Source organism: Oncorhynchus clarkii, chromosome 7 (assembly GCF_045791955.1).
Source record: "Oncorhynchus clarkii lewisi isolate Uvic-CL-2024 chromosome 7, UVic_Ocla_1.0, whole genome shotgun sequence".
Classification (NCBI taxonomy): domain Eukaryota; kingdom Metazoa; phylum Chordata; class Actinopteri; order Salmoniformes; family Salmonidae; genus Oncorhynchus; species Oncorhynchus clarkii.
The window spans coordinates 56,823,061-56,843,634 of NC_092153.1; the positions used below are offsets into that span (position 1 = coordinate 56,823,061).

The 20,574-nt window shown below is 41.8% G+C and overlaps 1 protein-coding gene across 1 annotated transcript; it reads left to right on the forward strand.

The window, feature by feature from the left end:
• The first annotated feature begins 1,464 nt into the window (after positions 1 to 1,464).
• Positions 1,465 to 20,303, forward strand: LOC139414342 (complement C1q-like protein 4). Its single transcript, XM_071162259.1, has 2 exons — positions 1,465 to 2,001; positions 20,124 to 20,303. Exons 1-2 carry the CDS (start codon positions 1,465 to 1,467, stop codon positions 20,301 to 20,303), a joined length of 717 nt encoding a protein of 238 aa, XP_071018360.1.
• The last annotated feature ends 271 nt before the right edge of the window (positions 20,304 to 20,574 follow it).

Sequence of the window (20,574 nt, forward strand, 5' to 3'; positions counted from 1 at the left end):
GTATTGGATATCAATATTTAAACTCTGCTTTGCAGTAATTGTGTAAGTGATTAGAATTGTGTTAATGGTTAGATATTATCAACACTTCTTTGTATCTTATGCATATGGTTGAGCTATAGTAATCAAGGCAATTAATATAGGGAATCAAATACTCTATTAATTTAGTATATTTCCTTCCTAATTTAATATATTTCCTTCCCCCAATAGAATGCTCCTGGCACAAGATGTCTGATTTACAGGCGAGCAGTGGAACCTTACATATTCTCTGCTACGACTCAACTCACCACAAAAAAAACCAGAGAAGCAAGTTTTTATGAGGAACATAACATTTTCTCAGTACTGTTTCAATAAATACTGACTTTTGAAAAAAAATCACCTTCCAACAACCATATCTGAGAGGGGAATTTGTTAGTCTACCCAAGAGGAAAACAGACCCAGGATTAAGCGATGAAAAGTACATAGAGAAAGAGAAACACAAGGAAGGAGGAATAGGAACAAATACAAGAGATTTAAGCGCTCTTTCATTCCTCTCCACTCATCCTTGGACCAGACAAGTGAGTGCCCTTCACTGAATGCCGTGGGTGAGATGGACTCCTTTGGGAATACTGGAGCAGACCCCACCTGACAGCTCTCCAACTGAGAAATATAAGGACATTCCACCAGGAGATTCTGCTGCCATTCTGGCTGAAAAATATTTATATTTTTAGAGAACCCTCTAGAACAATCTACACTCCATCCCAGGGAAAAACCTTGCATTTAACCTTCCAAAGAACTGGATGTGGAACTTAGTCAATTTCAACCCGTGTCTGTAACACTGAGGTGTCCACACTCAACTGGCTGGTTTCACCTCTAGCCCTCTGAAAGAAAATAACATACTACATTTGATATCAGTGAGCTCTTTACTGAAAAGAAGGATGAAGAAAGTGAATAAATATTGTTTTGCAGATTAAACATTTTACGTTAAAAAATAAATGTGGAGAAAAAGGTTTTGACAAATTAGAGGATAAACCTAGAAAAACATTTTAAAAAATGAACGGAATGAAAACATGTTTTGTATTCTCTTCCTGACATTTGACTTCAACGACTCATGACTTTGCGACATTGAGCTTTGCTGTTCCTTAAGTGTCCTATATCATCTCATTCCTGTCTTTACGTTGAAATCTCCTATATTTATAGTCTTTCCTCACAACCCTCCTACCTTTTCACTCTCCCTCATTTACATCTTATTTCCCTTAGGTAAAATTAACTACTTCACCCCCTACTCCCAGTGTAGAACCTCTCTGTCCCATCGCCTTTCCCCCTTTAGCCCCTCTCTCACCATCTCTCCCCCTAGTCCTGGTTTTCCCAGAGTTCATTCTGGCCGGCACCACCATTCCGGCCAAGGGGGAGGAGGACTTCCTCACTCTGGCCGCCTCCCGGCTCAGCCGCAGGAAACGTGTCATCGGGGCAGGAGTGGGCGTGGCTATGGTGCTGGTGCTGCTGGTTGCCATCCCCTTATTGGTTCACACCACCAAAGGGGGGGCGTCTGGAGGCGGGAGCACCCATTATGAGATGCTCGGCAGCTGCAAGATGGTGTGCGACTCTTTCACCCCCCCACAGGGCAGCCACGAGCTGACCGCTGTCTCCCCCCAACCCCCAGACTTCACAGGGAGAAGGGGCAAGTCTGGGTTTCGTGGGAGCCCTGGCCCCCCAGGCCCCAGAGGTCCCACAGGAGAACCAGGCAAGCCAGGCCCCCCTGGTCCCCCCGGCCCTGGCCCAGGGGGCTACATCCCCTCCTTCTACAGCCCCAAGATCGCCTTCTACGCTGGCCTCCGCAAACAGCATGAAGGGAGTGAGGTGTTGAGGTTTGACGACGTAGTGACCAATGTGGGGAACTACTATGAACCCAGTACTGGCAAGTTCACCTGCCCCCTACCTGGCATCTACTTCTTCACCTACCATGTCCTGATGAGGGGCGGAGATGGGACCAGCATGTGGGCCGACTTAAAAAAGAATGGACAGGTGAGACAGAGAGGAGTGTGTGTGTTGTTGTGTGTGTGATGAGTTAGACAGGTTAGCACACAATTAATCCTACACTAAAAGTCAACAGTTCAGCTGATTTAGTCTAAGAACCCCTGATACACCTATGCCTACTTGTATCACTTCTACTTCCATTATCCTATAATATGTGTTTCTTCTTGTCAGAGGCCTCTCTGAAAAAGAGAAAGGGTTATAATCGTGGTTTGGAACCAAAAGTATTTTACAATGTTTTTGTTCCGAACAGAACCCCTATTTCTTTCATTCCGTTCCGGTGTTCCGACCAAAAAAGAAAGTTCTGAACTGGTTCGAAACCAAAAAAGTAACTGTTCATATAGTTCCTTTTCGTACTTGTTCATACTTATTAAAACCTATCAAATCAACATATTTTTTTTACAAAAATATCTCCTTAATTTACTTCACCAGTTAGCAGAAACAGAGAAGCTTGCTATGGAATGTGTAAGTTAGTTGTTTACATGTTTGATTGGTCAGATAAGTGCAGGCACTAGATGCAAATGAAATTTCACCAGTGGGGAGGGGGCGAGAGTTAGGAGTAAACATGGAGGGGGCTTGGCTTGAAGCGCTGAACATCATGACATGACCTGAACTGGAATGTGTTTAGGTTATAATTAGCATGATAACTTCACATAATTATATACCCGACATTAGGAATTTAACAGGAATAATAACATTATTAACCAGTTCTCAAGATTTGAAAGTAACGGTTCTGTTCTGGAAGACTACAGATCTTTCCAGACTACCCAGCCACATCATTCTGGCCAAACTGACGTTTATTCTCCACGATGAGTCTGTATTTGCCTCCCTCACCTACGATATCTAGAATGCTAACACATTCTGACCATTCTGATTGGTCCCAGAAACTAATAGGTTGGGCCAGACCCGGCCTTCATGATGACGTTATCAACTTTGATACTCTGATTGGTTAGATTTCTTAGAGACGATCCAATCGCTGATGAATTTGCTTTGTACATCGCCCCTCATTTTGAAGTCACACAAACGACTTCTAGGATGGCAGATTCATACTGAATGTATGTAGTGATCGATAAGAGTGGAATTCAGGGTGAGTTGTCAGGCACCTAAAGTTCACTTTCATTGCCGGTTCTGTTTCCGTTCCTTGAACAATTTAATTATTTTTCGGTTTTCGGTTCTGTTCCCTGAACCGGTTCCAAGCTCTGATTATAATAGGTATTTTGGAGTTGTATGCATATGTGTCTTCATGCTCAGTCAGTAAAGCATGGCGCTTAGGTCGTGGGTTCGATTCCCGTTGGGGCCATCCATACGTGAAATTTAGGCTCGCATGACTGTAAGTCGCTTCGGATATAAGCGTCATATTATCTTTTGAGTCAAAGTTAATTTGCAAGGTTTGTTAAGAGATTTAGAAGCCCGTTTGCCTAATTGAATATCCAAGTACCTTGAGACAATTTTTGTCTGGTAGGAAGCTTAACCAGAGGACCTACATTTTACACAAGTATACTCAGAGTGTTATTGTTTAAACATGAAAGAACAGAGAATTAGAACGCTTACATATTCCAATCAACTAGGAAGTATGTCAACACTAACCATTTAGCTTATAGGCCGAATGACATGGGTTGAACGTTTAGGCATAACATACTTCCATTTGGTATTCTATTATTGGTAAGATTGTGGGATGGCCATAAATAACAATGGCACATGTTTGAAGGATGAAGGATGAATTAGCAAAGCAATCTAGATTAAACATAAACATTTAAACAAGGAAAGTTGAGGTAAAATAGATTATTTTGCAGACAGAGTAGAATGAGAATAAAATAACTCGTCCAACATTTGTATAAGCACAAGTAAGCCCTCACTTAATAATTCAACAATCCATTTTCTCTGGATATCATCAAAAGGCTTTTTAAAAAGTTCCCTAAAGATATAGTGAATTGCTCCTGGAGGACACAGAGAAAATGAAGGCCTAAAGTGCCTGAACGGCAAACTGCACACACCAAGCTGGAATGGAATGGAAGACAAAAAGTGTAACACTTTGCTAGGTTCCACCTCCTGATTTGGGCAGCAGGAGAGAAAGGCAGTGACAGCTATGCGATCAAGAGGATAACGATCCTCCACATTTATGTGGAGTGACGCCAAAACGCAACAGCTGGCTACTGTCCTCTGAGATTCTCCGGCTTTAACATCAATAAATAAACAAGCAAAAAATTAAATACAAATAATAGCCATCTGGAGATGACAAGCTTGAGGAATTAAACCCTGACTCTATTGAGGTTTCATTTTGACGTGTGTGGTGTGGAACAGAAGAGCTACACAGAGGGATTACCATAGAGGAATAGAATACGACTCACTTTGCATTGTGTTTGATGAAACACTGGTGGTTGATTTCTTTACACATAATTTAAAAGCTGTGTAGTCAGGCAGCGGTGTGTTGCTAAGTCGACCCTGACCCTGATAGCTACTGCTTATTCAGGACAGATTGGTAGGCATCAACAACTTGAACCAATCCATCATAAAATCTCTATAAAACTGTCTTCAGGGGAAAAGCTGAGTTTAATATTTCTTACCCTTTATAAATTAGTACAAACAATTACAACTAAGTGTAAGTGTAACTAACCTGCCTTCATCAGATAATTTTTACTGGGTTGAATGTATACCCCCAACCAAAGAACTCAAGTCCAGTCAAGCACTTATCCACTACAGCCATAAAGGAAGGATGTTAGGGGTTTTGCATCGTACTCTGGTCAAATTTCAAGTGTTGGCCTTACTGTAATACTGTATCTCAATCATCTAACCATCTCCCTGTAAAAATAGGCAGAGTACATGTTACCATATAGGCATAGTACATGTTACCATATAGCAGAGTACATGTTACCATCTCCATTATATAAATGTTACTTACCCAATTGGTGGTGGAATGGATGTGACTAGTTCTGGTACATTTTTAAATGATAACGTCTATTATAAGGGCGCGTTCGTTAAATCACTCTGGCTATCTACTCTTATTTCAGAACACGCTCGTCTGACAAATTTCCAAACACTCAACACCAATTGAATAGGGCCGGTGTCACTAAACGTCGGCAAAAAAAGCGTCATTTAAATTGTTACCAGCAGCACATTTAGTCACCAACGCTCTGGATAACATGAAAACAGCCTAACCAGCTCTGCTAGGTTGGGTAAAATGGTCAGAGTGAGGGGTTCTCTTATTTGTGTCTGGAAGTAGCTAGCTAGTTAGCCAATGTTAGCCAGTTAGCTTGGGTGCTTGACTGTCGTTGTGAAGCCAGAACACTCGGATCAACCCTACACTACTCCACGGCCAGGGTGTCCAGTGTGCGCTCTGAACGCTCCGAGAACGAAACGCTCAGAATTTACGAACGGACAATCTGACAACACTCTGGCACTCCAGATTGAATTTACGAACGCACCCTAAATTACCATTCATTTTTTAAATCCTTGGATCCTGTATCACCCTGGCACTTCGCCCAGCTTTCCCAATACACCCATAACACAGGCTTTTTATTTGACCAGGTCTATTAAGAGGTAGATTCCGCTCTGCCTCCCTGCTCATTGATTTGACAGGGTGTGAATAAAGTGCACAGTAAAGAAGATGGACAGGAAAATGCCAGGGATAATTGGTAGACCTTGTTTGTTGCGTGCTGTCACTGAAATTGTCATTCCTGTCCTGTACCGGCGTTAAATAATTCATGGCCTTTAGATTAGATCCTCTCCCCCTCCCCCCCCCCCCATCGCTTCTGGCTTGTCTATTGGCTTGCCCATTAATTATCTTTTCCATCAACTAAATTATTTAACCCAATTCAGTGCCCATCCCCCTTTCACAGGCCCACTCCACTTCGCGGTCCCACTTTGCAATGAATAGACAAGAGCTCTTATAGGGGAGCTAACTGATGGGATCAATTACAAAAACACAACCCTGGGAGAACATTGCATAGCCAACACTAGAGACCAACAGATCAACGTCAAAGTTACAGCAAGGAGTACCAATATCAATGTCAATGTTTGGTATTTGCCGTGTGTAGGCATACTGTTTGGATTGTGTCAGAAATCGAAAAATGTGATTTGTCTGTTGTAGCTCCCCCTCCCATGTCCCATTTGAGTTGTTGTACCTGTCCATCTGAGTATCCAGTCAATAACTCTAGTTTTAAACAAGGCAACAGCAAACATGTCGTCCCCCACGAAAATCCATTATGGTGGACCTAATAGGTCCCTGAGGCATATTTGTTGGGACCCTATGTACAGTGCATTTGAAAAGTATTGATACCCCTTGACTTTTTATACATTTTGTTACGTTACAGCCTTATTCTAAAATTGCTTTCAAAAATGTTTCCTCATCCATCTACACACAATACCCCATAATGACAAAGCGAAAACAGGTTTATAGACCTTTTTTGCAAACAGAAATACCTTATTTACATAACTATTCAGATCCTTTGCTATGAGACTCGAAATTGAGCTCAGGTGCATCCTGTTTCCATTGATCATCCATGAGATGTTTATACAACTTGGTTGGAGTCCACCTGTGGTCAATTCAATTGATTGGGCATGATTTGGAAAGGTACACACCTGTCTATATAAGATTCCACTGTGGATGTCGGAACAAAAACTAAGCCATGAGGTCGAAGGAATTGTCCGTAGATCACCAAAGCAGGATTTTGTTGAGGCAGAGATCTGGGGAATTCTATCCTCCTGATTCTTGCTTACAAACAAAAATGAAAGCAGGAAGCTCTAGTGACTCGGTCAATAAAAAAGTGGTCAGATTAAGCAGATGCTAAGCTACAGGACTGTTTTGCTAGCACAGACTTGAATATGTTTCAAGATTCTTCTGATGGCATTGAGGAGTGCACCTCATCAGTCACTGACTTCATCAATAAGTGCATCGATGATGTCGTCACCACAGTGACTGTACGTACATACCCCAACCAGAAGCCATGGATTACAGGCAACATCCACACTGAGCTAAAGGGTAGGGCTGCCGCTTTCAAGGAGCGGAACTCTAACCCGGAATGTTATAAGAAACCACGCTATGCCCTCCGACGAACAATCAAACAGGCATAGCATCAATACAGGACTAAGATTGAATCGTACTACACCGGCTCCGACGCTCGTCGGATGTGGCAGGGCTTGCAAACTATTAAAGACTACAAAGGGAAGCACAGCCTGCCCAGTGACACGAGCCTACCAGATGAGCTAAATTACTTCTATGCTTGCTTCGAGGCAAGTAACACTGAAACATGCATGAGAGCAACAGCTGTTCCGGATGACTGTGTAAATCAGTCATCACGCTCTCCGCAGCCAATGTGAGCAAGACCTGTAAACAGGTCAACATTCACAAGGCCGCAGGGCCAGATGGATTACCAGGAAGAGTTCTCCGAGCATACGCTGACCAACTGTCAAGTGTCTTCACTGACATTTTCAACCTCTCCCTGTCTGAGTCTGTAATACCAACATGTTTCAAGCAGATCACCATAGTCCCTGTGCCCAAAGAAGCAAAGACTACCGACCCGTAGCCCTAATGTCTGTAGCCATGAAGTGCTTTGAAAAGGCTGGTCATGGCTCACATCAACACCATTATTCCAGAAACTCTAGACCCACTCCAATTTGCATACCACACCAACCGATCCACAGATGATGCAATCTCTATTGCATTCCACACTGCCCTTTCCCACCTGGACAAAAGAACACCTATGTGAGAATGCTATTCATTGACTTCAGCTCAGTATTTAATACCATAGGGCCCTCAAAGCTCATCACTAAGCTAAGGACCCTGGGACTAAACTGACGGGCCTCCCCAGGTGGTAAGGGTAGGTAACAACACGTCTGCCACGCTGATCCTCAACACGGGGGCCCCTCAGGGGTGCTTACTCAGTCCCCTCCTGTACTCCTTATTCACTCATGACTACACAGCCAGGCACAAGCCATAAGACTCCTGAACATCTAGTCAAATGGCTATCCAGACTATTTGCAATACACCCCCCTTTACGCTGCTGCTACTCTCTGTTATTGTCTATGCATAGCTGCTCTTTAATTATTTGTTACTTAAATTTCTTGATTTTTTTGTAGGTATTTTTCTTAAATCTGCATTGTTGGTTAAGGGCTTGTAAGCAAGCATTTCACTGTAAGGTCTACCCCTGTTGTATTCGATGCATGTGACAAACACAATTAGATTTTATTTGATTCTTAAATGGAAGAAGTTTGGAACCACCAAGGCTCTTCTTAGAGCTGGCCGCCCAGCCAAACTGCGCAATTGGGGGAGAAGGGCCTTGGTCAGGGAAGTGACCAAGAACCCGATGGTCACTCTGACAGAGCTCCAGAGTTCCTCTTTGGAGATGGGAGAACCTTTCAGATTGACAACCATCTCTGCAGCACTCCACCAATCAGTAAAAGGCACCTAAAAGACTCAGACCCTGAGAAACAAGATTCTCTGGTCTGATGAAACCAAGAATGAACTCTTTGGCCTGAATGCCAAGCGTCACATCTAGAGGAAATCTGGCACCATACCTACGGTGAAGCATGGTGGTGGCAGCATCATGTTGTGGGGATGTTTTTCAGCAGCAGGGACTGGGAGACTAGTCAGGATCAAAGGAAAGATGAGCAGAACAAAGTACAGAGAGATCCTTGATGAAAACCTGCTCTAGAGCGCTCAGGTCCTCAGACCTCACCTCCCAACTGGACACAGCCAAGACAATGCAGAAGTGGCTTCGGGGCAAGTCTCTGAATGTCCTTGAGTGCCTAGTCGCTCCCCATCCAACCTGACAGAGCTTGAGAGGATCTGCAGAGAAGAATGGGAGAAACTCTCCAAATACAGTAGTGTCATACCCAAGAAGACTCGAGGCTGTATTCGATGCCAAATAGGCTTCAACAAAATACTGAGTAAAGGGTCTGAATACTTATGTAAATGTCAAAAAAATTCAAACAACCCGTTTTTGCTTTGCCATTATGGGGTATTGGGTGTAGATTGATGAGGGGGAAAAATGATTTTAGAACAAGGCTGTGATGTAACAAAATGTGGAATAAGTCAAGGGGTCTGAATACTTTCCGAATGCAATGTACCTTCATGACTTTAGGTAAATCGGGGTGAGGGGCGTGGCATTTCAAAGTTAGTATTTTCCACCTCTTGTTATAGCGCCATCATCTGGCCAATCAGTCTAATTTAGCAAAATAACGGATCTCTTTGGCAAGATGTTTTCGGAAGAATCGGGCCAGTGGTGTCTGAGATATCGTGTGGGTTAGCTAGACTCATATCCCTGAGCCTGTGTGCCAAATTTCATCACTCTGATACTTTGACTTTTTCTGCCAACTTTACCATACCACCAACTTTTTTTCAGCCCTTGTATCTGAAAGGTATTGCCGGTATCAAAGCTAAAACATTTATTTCCGCCTAATGACCTAGTAATCATTTTGGTACATTTCTGCCTACGGCTTAGTATGAAACGTGCCCGTAATGCTGTGGCAGCATTGGCACACACTAAGCTCTTAAACTCTTGATGGTAATCAATCAATGCCAGATTTTGTTTTTACTGATTCTCTGTTTGGATATTGGTTAGGCTACAATTAGGCTGGGGAAATGTTAGCTGAGGTGAGTGCTGCTCATGGTCATCTTGTCTAGTTGGCTCATTTATTAGAACATTTTGCCAACATGTTATGTAGTTTAACAAGTGGATTATTTTGCTCTTCACTCCCAGTTGCTTAGTATCCTAGGCCTACTCCTGACCAAAAGCCTGTGACTTCACTGACTTGTCTCAATTAATGTGATTTTGTTTCACTGAATCTCCGTCTGTAGGCTATTTGGTTAAGTAGTTTCTGGCTGGGCAAATAAGTGGAAGTGGTAGCTCATCTATTTGTTTGCTCATCTAACACTGATCAGACACATTTAGCATGCAATAATGTACCAGAAACCAAGTGGAGGCCTATTATTTTGCTCGATCACATATAGGCAACTCCAAAAGTCCACCAGAGGTTATGAAATATGAACACGAGTCTCACATGCTTATGAAAATAGGATTGCTATTATTTTCTATGGGTATCATGATGAAGATATTGTCAATGTATGCCTGCACCCTAACGAAGTGGAGTGCGGGTAGGAAAGAGATTCATTGTGGCTCTTTTTCAAAATATCACTTTTTTATAAGACAGCGGTTCCACACATTCCAGTGACACAAGTTGTGTAGGAAAAAATATTATTTGTGTTTTATTCTGTTGTATTCCATTATATTTTTACTACAAAATATGTGTGTTAACTGTGATTGGGGTATTAATGAACAAAATAATGAACTATTGATTTCATTCATTTGGACATAACATAATTAAACCCAAAATATACCATTCTATTGTTTTGAAAATACATTTTATTAGTCTTATAATATTTCTTAGGACCTGCCTAAACAAATGAATAATGAATGTATTTTTGATGGTGTATATTACTACTGCTACCACTTGTTGCCGACATATTCACGTGAGGTATACATTTGTATGCAGGCAAGAATGTGGTAACAATGGGCCTGTTTGTAAGGGAGTCATATAAACATGGCCCAATACATTTTTAAGGCCAAAATACAGTAAATCCTATGTGAATGCAGTAAGAGGCAAACAGATCAAGAGATATAAACACGTGCCCGTTATAGCGCCACAGTGTGGTCGATATGAATGTTCTTGCATATGTTGAGTCTTGACAGTGTTTGCAACATATGTGTGTTACAATACGAATATCCTTGACTGATTTATATGCATGTACAATATGAATATCCTTGACTGATTTATATGCATTTATGTGCCAGACCACACCCACGTAATTGCTTATTGGTCAATAGCGGTTGTGTTGTTTTGGGTACTAGTATGGAAAATATTGACTTGAGAGAACTTTGTCCATAGATGCCACATGTTAAGTTTCGTGCAGATCGGTCATACCGTGCCAGAAGAGTAGCGTTTTAAGTGTTTTTCACAAAATCCTAAATGGTGAAAAATCCATCACGGCGGAGCTAATGAGTTCCTGAGTCATATTTGTTCCTTGTGAGGAGAGGGACCTATGTACCGAATTTCATGACTTTAGGTCAATCGGGGTGAGGGGCTTGGCCTTTCAAAGTTAGCATTTTCAATCAATATAGAGCCACCATCTGGCCAATCAGTGTAATGTTATAAATGCCATATCTCTATGGCAAGATGCAACATTCACCCAAGTTTAATTAAAATCGGGCCAGTGCGGTCTGAGATATCACATGTGACTAACGTACGAATGTACTAACGGACAGAGACAGATATACAGTTCCCTCCCCGATTTTCATCGGGGGGAGAATTATTATGTACTGTAAGTGTGATTTTCATTGACTATAACTCAAAGGGCAGATCTAGGTTGTGTGTTTAAATTATGTCATATTGACACAGAGATGCAGTTTATCCGCAGCACGTCAAAGGGAGGTGGGATTAAGACACAGCCAGGGGAGAGATGACTGTAAAGGGAGGCAGGCTGCAGACAAGTGGGGCGACAGAGAGATCAAGAGAGGAGAGAAAGATGGATGGATAAACAGAGGAAAGCGGACATAGGGGGATAAGAGACACAGCTACAGCAAGGCCAACATGAGAGGGTAGGATCAGATCAACATAAAGAAGAAAGATGAAGATGGATAGAATGAACGAAAAAGGGGAGATGGAGTGAAAGAGAACAAGGCCAGTGTAAGGACAGAAAGGTAGAAGAAGTTAAATGAATCAAAGACCTTATTGACAGTCGTAGATCTCTGAATATCTGATATTGCTAAATGAATGATGAATCCTTCACGTGTTCCTTGACATCTTTCCAGTGTACCTATTAGACATCTATGATTAGGAGGGAAATTACATCTGATCCTCACAACTGACAAGCCTGCATACCCTACTGAGCCGTCAGATCTCTACTCTCCATGTTTCTTAAGCCACCAAACGATTTTTGTTAAAGCAAGTGACCTTTCCTATGAATTTATAATTTACAACCAATATAGATTTTGCCCTTTTGCGATGATGAGCTGGGAGTGGGATTATCATGAATATTTATAGCCGGTGCATGGATTGGTCATTTTGGGAGTGTCTAGGCCCATCCCTCATGTTGGCCGCATATTTCTTCTCTGACTAATAGTTTATGATGAGTCCAGTGCAGAGCTGCTGCTAACCCATTTAGACCCAACATGTCTGCTCAGAAGCTTTGTGCCACTTGTGACACCATGTCCCCATTACAGGACTGTGGCATTTAGTTTGATTTGACCTATTGGAAAAGAGACCTGGAGGACAGACCGAGCACTAATTAAGCCCAACACAACATTGGAACTGCTGCCCTGATTCCTGCTTCACATGGCTCAACTCTTTGCACTTCTCACAGAGGATATACAACTGGAGAGTTAGTGTATTTTCCATTCAGTTGGATAGTGCAGTGTCAATATGGGACATAATATGTCCTCTGCTCTAATGTTGGACCATATCCCTTCTAAAGTGAACATGACTGTGTTTTCGTATCAGTGTTTTTGATACGAAAACACAGTCATGTTCACTTCAGAAGGGATCCGGTCCAACATCAACTCAATTAGCTCATTAATTTAGGATGCTAGTAGCTAATTTCTGGGCAACTGTGTGACACATTGTGTGAATCGCTATATCTTATTTAGTGGGCCTGACGTGTCCGCTGTCAGGATTAGTAGCTACTAATCACTGTGGGTTTCAGTGGAGGTTTAGAACAGCCTTCCAGATATTGTCTGCTACACAGGAATTAATGACTACATTTGTTTTGCCTTTCCCTTGCTTGTCACGTCCTGACCATAGAGAGCATTTATTTCCTATGGTAGAGTAGGTCAGGGTGTGACTAGGGGTTCTAGTTTATATTTTCTATGTAGGGTTCTAGGTTTATTTTCTATGTTGGTGAGTTGTATGATTCCCAATTAGAAGCAGCTGGTAATTGTTGTCTCTAATTGCATTTTTCCAACTGTGGGTTATGGGATATTGTTTATGTTTGGAGTTAGTGCACATAGCACCTCAGTAGTCACGGTTTGTTTGTTTATTGTTTTGTTAAGTTTCACTTCTTTAATAAATGATGTGGAACTCAACGTACGCTGCGCCTTGGTCCGTTAATTCTACAAACGACGTGACATAACTTGTCATCCAGCTTTTGTAAGACATACAGGTGACTTTGAAACTGTAACAGCAAAGCTTATATTTAATTGCATATTCATTACTCTTCCTGTACATTTATTGTATAACCATAAACACAACTTTGCATTACATCACTACATTATATAGTAGGGCACATTTTCCAAACAATGTTTCATAAGTCAGGGTGGCAGGGAGCTTAGTGGTTAGAGCATGGATGGGCAACTTTGATGGGGGTGGGGGCCACAAAAAAATCTGAACTCATCACGATGGGTCACAGTGGCTCGCGGGTCGGCGTATTCACATCCATATCCACACATGCATTCAGAGCTGGCCCTAGCCTTTTGGGGGTCCCAAGTTAAATTTTGTTGTGGGATCACCCCCTACCTTCTGAGCAAAACATTTTAGCAGCCCCCCCCCTCTTGACATCAGAGACAAAGTAAGGTTAGAGTTAATTTCCTGCAAATGTACACACTTTGCCATGTCGTAGAGAGAAGATTTTGCAATTGTATAACTAATATCAGGCAATTGCAATTATACTCGTTTTGCCATGTGGCAGTGAGAAAAATTAGCAGTTTTACAGCTAATTTCCTGCAATTCTACACATTTAGCCATAGAGTGGATTGTGATGTTTGCCGTTTTTAATATGATATCTGAGTGAGAGTGACTAACAAAATCAATGGGGAGTGAGTGAGAGTCACTACAAGTCAATGGGGGCCCCATGGTCAGTAATTTGACAATGATTTCTACAAGTTTAGATAGTCTAGCCAGCTAATTTACCAATCTAAAACATGTTAGCTGACATGGGCTAATTGATTGACTGTCCGTGACTGACATAACAAGAGAAAAACTGCTGATGCACAACCAAATTTCGAAATTGCACCTCTACAATTGTAACTCTTAACAATAAGTTGAGACCCCGTGGGCCTACAAAAGGGGACCCCCAGTTGCCCATCCCTAACTTAGAGCGTTGCGCTAGTAATCGAATGCCCAAGCTGATGAGGTGAAAAATCTGTCGATGTGCCCTTGAGCAAGGCACTTAATTCTAATTGCTCCAGGGTCGCCGTTGATAATGTCTCATTTCCAATTCACACATGCGTATTAATACACACTTGTACATGTGTGAAATAGGACAAATATAAGCACCCAGCTTATTAATATTATTAAGTCAGTACACCACAAATGCAGTTTTTCCATCTCTCTCTCTCACACACACACAGCCATGATACTGTGTTTCCATTCATTTCTTTAATTATCACTGAGGCATTAATACATTGCAGACTTGGGCCTCCCTTCGCTTTATTTTTCCTTCTTTTGTTTCATCTATGTTTTCCTTCTCATTTTGCCTCGCACAGTCCTTCAAAAGTTCATCCCAAAGGTTGGGTTTTCTCATTGAGTAGTGTTCAAATGTCAGAATTAGTTTGATAAATGCCATTTTTTGTGTAAGGGGGGATAAAGAACATTTAGCCCTTAGAGATCATGGAAATGTATATGACATTAGAAATATAACACTTGCAAGAATAGACAGTAAAGGCTAATAGTATGGCATTACCCATGACTCATGGTATTATATAATGAGGGAACTAAAGGTAGCCAATTAATAATTTCTCCCCACCATGACAGCTTGATCACTTTGTGAAAATATCATCAGTGTGAGATGTCTTAGAATTGGCTGACCATGTGAAGTAAATCAGTCACGTGATGTTTGCATGACCTGACCACACACATAGGTGGCATTGTAATCTGATGATATGGAGGAGAAAACGCTGGTTAGCAAGGCCCAAGAAAATATGTGTACGTGTCTGCGGGCATGCATGCTTGTGTGTCTGCCTTCCTGCGTGCTTGTATTGGTAAATATCCCAATAATTCCAATATTAATATTTTCCAAATTGTTAATAGGAGCCAGCAAATGACCAGTCACTGACTAAGTGGAACATTACTTAATGTCATTGCACAACCTTTGGCTGCTTCATAGTTGATGCTTTGCAGGTAGAGTCATCTGTAGCTGAAACCCCTTTATATCCAATTAAACTGTCTCCACCATTGGAACATTCCAGCCCAGAGCCAATTAGAGACTTTCTAATCAACGTCTTGACACCATCGGTCCAGTGTGTCATGGCAATATATTAGCATTTAGCATGCCAATTAGGGGTCAGACCCACACGGCTGCTAAAAGGCTTCCACAACCACCACCGTAATGGTATAAGAGCACACCTTAACACAGCACGGAGAGAGAGAGGAGAGAAAGAGAGAACCACAGCATTGTATAAACTGGATATTTCCATCAGTCCTCCATACCCCCTCCTCGACCCCTACCTCTCTACCCATATATATAGTGGTCCCACAGGTGAGTTTAAGAGACCCCTCTCAATCGTCTCGCTCCGCTCTGAGAGGTCTGTACATCACGGTGAATGAATCCTGTCACTTTTATTACCAGAGGAGCAAGGCACCACTGCAAAACACCAAAATAACAGACTACACAGACCCCCACCTCCCAAGTCTCATTCCTGCCTTCCAGAAATAGGTTATCTTGATCAGTTTGTTATCCAACAGGCTCCCTCCCTCCCCATCCCTCCAGGACCCCGCCAGTTTGTCTCCCCTCACCCCCGTCTTGTGCTTAGACTGTTAAAGTGCCACGCAGCTGCTCTCTCCTATGTTCTCTCATTCTAAATCTCTCTCACTTCCTCTCTTTTTCAAATTCTCTCTCCTCTCTTTACCTTTTTCCCCTGTACTTGCCTCTACGTCTCTGCCGCATGTTCTCCACGGCCTCTCTGCCTCCACCTCTACCTCCCGTGTCTTTTGCGCCCTTGCACCACCTCTGAGCTCTACTCTGTGTTTTTAGCTACCCCTCGCCATACCTCTCTCTCATATATATATATATATATATATGAAAAGTGGAGGCAGTGTTATCCTCCCTGTCATCCCACGGGCTCTCCCCAGCAGCAGCTCAAGTCGGCACAGCATTTGGCCAACAGACAGGAATTTACTCCCTTGTCGATATCAATCTCCACTGCAGTTGACAATAATCCTGATTTTCCTTCCTCTCTTTCACATTCCCACTGCACCCCCCCTCCTCCCCTCTTAAAGGAAACAAGGTTTAATTTTAATAGTTACTGAGAGACCAAAATCAGACTCACTGCTCTGGTTCTCTCAGACTGCTCCGCCTGTTCCTGTTGGCCCCTTGGCTTGACAAAATACAGTGTTTGGTAATGAAATCTTTTAAATTATGATTCATATTGACTTTTTTTTGAGCTTGTGGACTCAAAAACAGAACCATCTTTCATCTGTAATTGGTAGCCTATGCCCTGTTCATTTACACAAATTACTCTTTGCTGTTTGACAATGCAATTACTTTAGAGTTGAGGGTAATATCATAAATAACACTGTATGTACATGTACACTCATTTTCATATATTGGTTTCACTAACATAGTTTTAAAATGTAATATAATGAAGCTTCATTGTTGGGAAGAATAGCTGTTGAGGCACTAGGTTATATAGGAAGTACAATGCAACCATAAATTAATCAAAAACATGACACATTAAATGTCAGCGACTGCATATATTTTCTGCTGTCTGAGCCTTAGTGAAGTAATGTCCCCTATGGACCCATGCCAGAAAAGTCATAAATAACCAGGCCTTAGCAAATATAATTAACTGAATGACATGTTTAAAGGGTAATTGCAGGGAGGAGGGGTAAACACCAGCACTGTCATATTTCTTGTTGTGACCCTTTAACATGTGGGCTATTCAAATAGACAGAACGCTCATCGCATTTGCCCTTGAATTCAAGAGTGTGCAGTGTCATAGGTTAAATCAAATCTGGCCAATTTCTCTGAAAGTTTGAAAATTGGTTCTGTGAAAGATCCCAGAGCATTTGTTAGGTTGCTGCATATGTTCTCATAACACAAAAACTGTCCAGTTATGCTAATGATTATACAATGTTTGTATAAAACATTCACCTGATGTTGCAAGATATTTTGTTGTGGCAGTATGTTCTAAAAACATTACTTGGAAATGTGTTTTACTACTTCACCTGGAAGCCTAATGAGAACGTTTGGGGAATGTTCTGTGGTGGTTGTTACAGATGTGGTACACTATATTTTAGTGAATGTTGGAACATTCCAAGGTTATACATTACCAGTCAAACGTTTGGACACACCTACTCATTCAAGGGTTTTTCTAAAATGTTTTACTATTTTCTACATTGTAGAATAATAGTGAAGACATCATATGGAATCATGGAATCACCTACCAAAAGTGTTAGTTACTACAAAAATCTAAATATATTTTTTAAAGTAGCCACCCTTTGCCTTGATGACAGCTTTGCATCAGCTCTGGTGGACATTCCTGCAGTGAACATACTAATTGCACACTCCCTCAACTTGAGGCCACTCTAAAAGGTGCAGTTCTGTCACACAAGAAAATGCCCAAGCACAATGTAATGATCATGCTGTTTAAACAGCTTCTTGATACCTGTCAGGTGGATTGATTTTATTTTACCTTTATTTAACTAGGCAAGTCAGTTAAGAACAAAACCTTATTTTCAATGACAGCCTAGGTTTTGTTCTTAACTGACTTGCCTAGTTAAATGGGTTAACTGCCTGTTCAGGGGCAGAACGACAGATTTGTACCTTGTCAGCTCGGGGATTTGAACTTGCAACCTTCCGGTTGCTAGTCCACCGCACTAGGCTACCCTGCGACCCCACAATTATCTTGGCAAAGGAGAAATGCTCACTAACAGGGATGTATGGAAAAATTCTGGGATCTTTTATTTTTCAAATCAAATCAAATGTTAGCTCATGAAACCATGGGACCAACACTTTACATTTTTGCGTTTATATCTTTGTTCAGTAAATATATCTACAGTCCACCTGAGATACATAAACTATGTAGACTACTAAGGAAAAGAAAAACTACTAGTCCAACAGCTTTTATAGACAAAAATAATGAATTTGTATTCTGACCTCCCACCACTGTTTCTTGAGCCCATTTGACCGCAGTAGCCTATTGTGTGTACCACTTATTGTGATTGTATGGAGTTATTGAGGAGTGGGAGCTATTAGGGAGGGAGCTGGCATGGCTGTTCCACTACCAATTACCGAACCCTGTAGCCTGGCCTAACGCATCTGGGGGCTGGTGGAGGGGGTCCATGGAGACCTGCCACAGCAGCGCGCTGTTAATCAATCCGATTTAGAGCGGACAGGGACACGCTTAGCCGCAGCTCCCGCCAACACTGCCATGGTGGGGGAAGAAACTGTGAGCGTGACCTGCATCTCATTCTGGGGAAAGAAGGAAAAAAGATGGATAGATGGGTCCAGAATGAAGAGATAGTGAGGGTGCGGATGGAGGAAGGATGATGGAGGAGATGTTAGATGGTGAGGGAGAGACAGAACAATTAATGGAGTGATGTGAGCCGAATTAAAAACAACAGGAATGTATTGATTCATTTGAGTCTTCGGGAAGAAGAAAAAAGACCCAAGCAACAAGCTGTACATAGAAACAGATAGCCTGGCTATTAGACTATAGTAAACTAATGAGTTAATTGTATTATATGTGCAGAAGAAAACAACTCATTATTGCCAACAAGTTTGTGGAGAAATGGTTAGTTTAGTCTCGTCTGACAGGTTGAGATGATGGAACATATCCTCAGCCAGGCTAAACCCTGGGAGAGAGACAAGGATGGAGTGAGGTTGTCAGATTTGCAATCATTAATATGTGTATTTTCTTTTTCCAGGATGAAATAGATCCCATGCTTGAGCAGTTGGCTATTTATCTGGTGATGGTACTATTCATTATAAGCAGCTTTAGTTATTAGGCCTACAAACATACAATTAATAAATGTCACAGCTTAAGATGTAGTGCAACTCATTACAGGCCATTTGTGTACAACAATTTTTTTTTATCGTGAGCACTATCTTTTCCTGTGTTTACCATGTATATTGAATATAAATGGAATATACTAGTATAATTTTATGAGGCATATAAATGCACGACTGGTGAGATACTATACTGAACAAAAATATAAATGCAACAATTTCAGATTTTGAGATTGACACTGGTGAAGCATGTCTTCCCTGACCCCAACTAAACCATCTCGGAGGCGATCTCTAGAATTGTCCCACTGCAACAGGTTGCTGAACATCCCAGTAAATCGATAGAGTGCAAGTTTGTGTTCTCAATGGAGGTTCTGGGTCAAAGGTCAATGCACAGCTCATCTATTTGGAGCGATACATGCCCATTGGACAGGAAGGCCTTTATACCAATGACATTATACCAAGACCCTTGAGAGAAGGAGGAAATAATATTAAACGGCTCAGAGAGAGAGAATAGAGAAGGAGAGCGAGAGGAATAGAGAGATTACTGATTAATAGAAAGGGAAGATTTGGTGAGGGAAGCTGAGAGAAAGAGAGCGATGAAAATAAAGGAAAGAGGAAAATACAAGAAAATATCACCAAGAGGATTTGGTAATATGTACAGTATATACCGATATACCTTCTTCTGGGCTATTACCAGTGAATATGTATGATTTATAGTATATCTGTGTTGGGGGAGATGATGCCATCTTGGAAAGGTAGTTGTAAATTAAGACATAGGGATGAGCCATAATTCCCCCATGTGTCTTCCTCTTCCTCCTCATCTTGGGAATTAACATTTAGATGACCATGATGAAGGCTCAACCTCAGGCTATAGGGCGGCAGATATCCTAGTGTTTAAGAGCATTGGGCCAGTAACTGAAAGGTTCAGCTTTCAATCATCCACGTGGGTATACTGTATACTCCTAAACACCAACAAGGAGGAGGGAGAAGCAAGTTATATTTTAGCGCCTTGCTACGCAGACATTAATTAATATGCGCAAACAGTTTGGATGAAATGATTGAATAACATGGATGTGTAAAAACAAATGATTGTGGTCAGCATGTTATTCACTTTCTTCAACCCCCCCGCCCCGTCTTTCTTTCACTCTCTCTGTTTCTCGCTCTGTGTGTCTCTCAGGTGAGGGCCAGTGCCATTGCCCAGGATGCTGATCTGAACTATGACTATGCCTCCAACAGTGTCATCCTGCACCTGGATGTGGGGGACGAGGTGTGCGTGCAGCTCGACGGGGGCAAAGTTCATGGAGGAAACACCAACAAATACAGCACCTTCTCTGGCTTCCTCATCTACCCTGACTGAAGGCAGCCACATGTCACACACAACCATACACACACACAACTACACACACATTCTCCCAGGCAAACAAATACAGCAACTTTTTCAGGATCCTCATCCAACCTGATTCTCTCAACCACTCTCTTCTCTCTCTTTTTCCCCTCTCTCTTTCACACCATTGCTAAAACACACAGTATTTAGAGAAACAGATGCAATGGGAAAAGGAAATGTATAATGTCTGTTTTTAATGTCTAGATAATGGTCATACCATAACATTCCAAACCAAGTGTAGTTA

What these genes read in the sequence shown, in the direction of transcription:
- LOC139414342 (XM_071162259.1), top strand. Translation starts at nt 1,465, where the DNA reads ATGGTGCTGGTGCTGCTGGTTGCCATCCCCTTATTGGTTCACACCACC. An exon ending in ACTTAAAAAAGAATGGACAG is followed by an intron (nt 2,002 to 20,123) that starts GTGAGACAGAGA and finishes TGTGTCTCTCAG; the next exon opens with GTGAGGGCCAGTGCCATTGC.